At 36.2% G+C, this 4,774-nt stretch overlaps 1 protein-coding gene across 1 annotated transcript; it reads right to left on the bottom strand.

Moving 5' to 3' along the window:
- Positions 1-1,026: 1,026 nt before the first annotated feature.
- On the bottom strand, positions 1,027-3,689 carry LOC120089115. Its single transcript, XM_039046536.1, has 7 exons — positions 3,115-3,689; positions 2,729-2,994; positions 2,087-2,187; positions 1,579-1,775; positions 1,351-1,492; positions 1,196-1,210; positions 1,027-1,110 (listed from the first exon to the last, which is right to left on the bottom strand). The coding sequence occupies exons 1-7, from the start codon at positions 3,687-3,689 to the stop codon at positions 1,027-1,029; spliced, it is 1,380 nt and encodes a 459-aa protein (XP_038902464.1).
- Between the last annotated feature and the right edge of the window lie 1,085 nt (positions 3,690-4,774).

Below are 4,774 nucleotides of genomic sequence, written 5' to 3'. Positions count from 1 at the left end.
TCAGTCCTAAATCATTTTCTTAACACTCCTTCTTGCTTTGAGAGCTACAAACACCAAGTCTTTACCTTAGAAACTCAAACTTGCAAGCAGACAATGGTTTTGTTAAAATATCTGCAAATTGATTTTCTGTTTTGCAGTAGACAAGAGTTACATCTCCTTGATGTTAAAATGTTTAGTCTTCCCATGAAACACAGGATTATGAGAGATAGCAATAGTAGCTTGGTTGTCAACAAGAATCTTTGTGCTTTCTTTCTGCTCAAAATCAAGGTCAAATAAAATTTTTCTTAACCATAAAGCTTGATTAACAGTAGCTGTTGCAGCAATAAACTGTGCTTCGGCAGTGGATTGGGCTACAATTTCTTGCTTCTTTGAGCTCCATGAGAAAACACTAGAGCCAAGAGCACAACAATAGCCTGAAATGCTCCTCATATCATCAATGGAACCTCCCCAATCACTGTCAGAAAAACCAACAAGCTTGAACTCCTTGCTTCTTATGAACTTGATACCAAAATCAGTTGTGCCTTTTACATATCGTATCACTTTTTTAGCAGCCTTGAGATGTAATTCGCTTGCACAATGCATAAATCGAGACAAAATACTTACAACATTCAAAATGTCTGGCATTGTTGCTATGACATACATCAAGCAACCAATCAAACTTCTAAAATATCCTTCATCAACTTTGACAACACCATCTTCTTTGCATAGCTTCTCCTTTTGATTCATTGGAGTTCTAGCAGCCTTGCATTCATCCATTTGAAACTTCTTCAGTATTTCCTTTACATATTTTTTCTGGCATATGAAAACTTCATCTTGCCCTTGCTTAATCTCCATGCCAAGGAAGTATAACATGAACCCCAGATCTGTCATTTCAAACGTCTTCATCATCTCTTGTTTGAAATTCTGAATATGATCTGTGTTGTTTTCTGTAACCAGTAAGTCATCAACATACAATGAAACCATAAGAATGTCAGTACCATTGCGCTTAACATTGTTGTACCAAGCTCTTGGAGCTTGTTTTAGTCCCTAGAGAGCCTTCTTGAGAAGATAAACCTTATATTCTTCATCTTCCTTCACAAACCCTTGGGGTTGTTCAACATAAATTTCTTCCTGTAGGACACCATTTAAAAAAGCTGTTTTGACATCCAACTGGAAAACTTTTCAGGCCTTTTGTGCATCTATTCCAAGCAGTAACCTGATTGTGTCTAATCTAGCAATAAGCGCAAAAGTGTCAGAGTAATCAACACCAAAGATTTGAGCATACCCTTTAACCACAAGTCTGGCTTTATGTTTGTTGATCGAGCCATCGACATTAAGCTTGGTTCTAAACACCTACTTCACCCCAATTACCTTCCTGCCTTGAGGTCTATTTACAAGGACCCAAGTCTTGTTCTTTTCTATCATTAACATCTCCTTCTTCATTGAAACCATCCACATTTGATCCTTTTTTACTTCTGCATAGACAGCAAGTTCACACACAGCAACATTGCATCTTTCATAAACATCTGAGAGTAACCTTGTTCCTCTCACAGGCACATCATCCACTGTTTCATTTTTCCAATCATCTTCTTCTTCAACTTGAGTTGCTCTGTTATGGTCTGATCCTTCTTCTTTACTTCATCCCAACTCCACTCTTCATCCTCTAGGAAGTGGACGTCCCTGCTAACAACAATATTTCCAGTTTGTGACTGAAAAATTTTATAGGCCTTGCTGACAGTACTATAGCCTATAAAAATACCTGATGAAGCTCTCCTATCAAGCTTGTCACGCTTGTTCTGTGGAACATGAGTAAAACACAAGCAACCAAATAATCTAAGAAATTTCAACGAGGGTTTGTAACCATACCAAGCCTCAAAAGGTGTTTGTTCCTTCATTGCCTTTGTCGGAAGCCTGTTTTGAAGAAACACAGTCGTATTTGCTGCCTCTGCCTAAAATTTCTTTGGCAGATTTTTCTCATGCAACATGCATCTTGACATCTCCATGATGTATCTGTTTCTTCTCTCACTAACTTCATTTTGTTGGATGTGTAAGGGGCTGTATGTTGATGCTCTATGCTTGAAGTTTCACAAAACTTGTCAAATTCTACCGAAGTGTACTCCTTCCCATTTTCAGATCTTACAATTGGAATTTCACAACCACTTTCATTCTCCACACTTGCGTTAAACTTCCAAAAAACTTGAGCTACTTCTGATTTAAAACTTCAAGAAAAAAATCCAACACATCCGGGTGAAGTCATCAATAAAGGCAATATAATAGAGACTACCTTTTAAAGAATGTGTTCTTTGTGGTCCTATAACATCTGCATGGATGAGTTGCAACTTGCAAGTGACTCTCCAGGTCGACTTCGGGAATGGCTTCCTGTTTAGTTTTCCAAACCGACATGCTTTGCAGCTTGAGATTGCATCACCAAGCTTGGGAAGATCAAGTGCTAGCTTCTTTTCTTTTAGTTGTAGCAAACCTTGATAATGATAGTGTCCAACTCTCTTGTGTCAAATCTGTGTGTCATCTTTCTTGAGAAGGAAAACAGATTATTCCTTCTCTAAATGATTGAGTGAGAAACTTTTTCCTTTCATTTTAACTTTGAAAATTTCCTGATTAGCTGCATTCTTAATCAAATAATATTTATCTTCAAAAGTAACTTTAAAGCCTTTTTCAATAAATTGATCCACACTCAACAAATTATGGTTAATGTCGAGAACAAAGAGAACATCTTGTATATACTTTGTACCTGTATAGCTTGTAATCGCAACAGTGCCTTTTCCTTTGACAGAGATGTAATCCCCATTGCCGATTCTTACTTTGGTGATGTTAGTTGGCTTCAAATCTCTAAACAATTCCTTGTCATAAGTCATATGATTGGTGTAGCCACTGTCAATTAGCCAGCTTTTGTTTGATTCACTACCCACGAAACATGTAGCCACAAACAATTGATCCTCCTCCTCCTCCTCTTGATCAACAATCTTAGCCTCTTCACCTCGCTGTTGATTCTTGCTCCTGCAAATTATAGCTTCATGCCCCATTTGGTTACATTTAGTGTACTTGGCGTCTGGTCTTCTCCATCATTTGAAAGAAGGATGACATTTTCTATTGCAATGTTGACATGGAGGATAGGACCCCATTTTAACTCCTACTTTGTTGTTGGCTGAGGATTCTCCATTAAGATTTTGATTCTTCTTGTTGTTCCTTGCATTTTCATGTTTGGTTTGCAAGGTTCCTACAACAACACCTTCTAGCCTCATGGCTCTTCTTTGCTCTTGTGCTTGTAAAGCATTGAGAATTTCTGCAAGAGTAATTTGAGTTAGATCCTTGGTATTCTCCAAGGTTGAAATAGATGCCTCAAAATTTTCAGGCACTGTTACAAGAATCTTTTCAACAATTCTTGAGTCCTTAAATGTAGAACCAAGTAATTTGATTCGGTTTGCTATGCCCAATAACCTATCAGAATACTCTTTAATTGATTTTGTTTCCGTCATCCTCTCCAACTCGAATTCTCTAATCAAATTTAGCACACACATTCCTTTGATTCTTGCATCTCCCTCATACTCTGACTTGAGATAATTCCATATCTCATATGCATATTTTAGAGTCATAATCGGAGTGAATATAGTAGATGAGACTACAGCAAACAAACAAGCTTTTTCCTTAGATTTCCTTGTCTTTTTCTCCTTCTGCAATTTAATCTGTGCCATAGTAGAATTCTGTTATTACAAAGTTGAAGCAATGAATTATTTAGTAAAGCTTGTTAAGCCGAAGACAATAGAAATCTGTATTACAAAGAGGAACATAACAATATTTAAATCTTAAACATAACAACCCTCTAACAAAAGGTCCTATACTTGCTCCACAATTATAGAGCATGAATAACAAAGTAACTAATCCCTAAAAATAGGAACAACCTTTGATACAATCAACTTAAACAGAGTGTACTTGTTTCAGTCCTAAAGCATTTTTTTAACATGGAGCACTAATCGACAGTGTAGTACAAGATTGGTAGTGGATTGTTTAAGGAAATATTGTAGATTTCCAAAGAACATCGGATCTTAAGATTTATACATGTTTCTTACCTGTAGGGTGCATCTTCATCATCTCCATCCAGAGATTCCTGAGAGTTAAAGTTGCTACTAAAGAATATGTTTTAAAGGTATGCACTGAGGTAAGCCATTATCATTTATTTTCTGATTTTGAGTTGAGTTAATGCCATATGAAGTTACTTAGCTGAGAATAAGATGGTAGTTTTTCCGAAGCTAAGTAAGTATCGTTAGTTCTACCTAACCCGAAACAAACAATATTTATAAAGTTCGAACAAAAACCTAACTAACTCGTAGTTAAAGTGGAAGTAAGAGGTTGATCCACAGGGAAATGTTATTTAATCCTTTTATTAAAAAAGCTTAACTATGAAAACTATAAAACAGGGTTTTTTATTAAGACAAGAAACATGCAAAAAATCAAAAGATAAAGGATAATTGTAATCAAGTTTAGAACAACCTTGCTTCTAATCTAAGTTAGATGTTCATTGCAATACTTATCATTGAATTCTACAAATTTAATTCACAATCAGATTAAACATGCAACTACTTACTTCATCTAGATTAAACTAATCTGTACAAAGGCGGACAACTAGCATAACCTAGTCAAGAAGGCGTTCTAATCAATGATTAAGGTAGGATGGCCCTAACCCTAATCTATCTACATGTTTCTACCTCTATTGGGTTCCTTAACGGTCATATAGAAGAGAAAACATGAGCATTAAGCTCTAGGATTCAATTGTATCGAT

The sequence above is a fragment of the Benincasa hispida genome, chromosome 10, assembly GCF_009727055.1.
Source record: "Benincasa hispida cultivar B227 chromosome 10, ASM972705v1, whole genome shotgun sequence".
In the NCBI taxonomy this organism is placed as follows: Eukaryota; Viridiplantae; Streptophyta; class Magnoliopsida; order Cucurbitales; family Cucurbitaceae; genus Benincasa; species Benincasa hispida.
The sequence above is the reverse complement of the archived record's forward strand: the minus strand, read 5'-3'. Positions and strand labels throughout refer to the sequence as shown.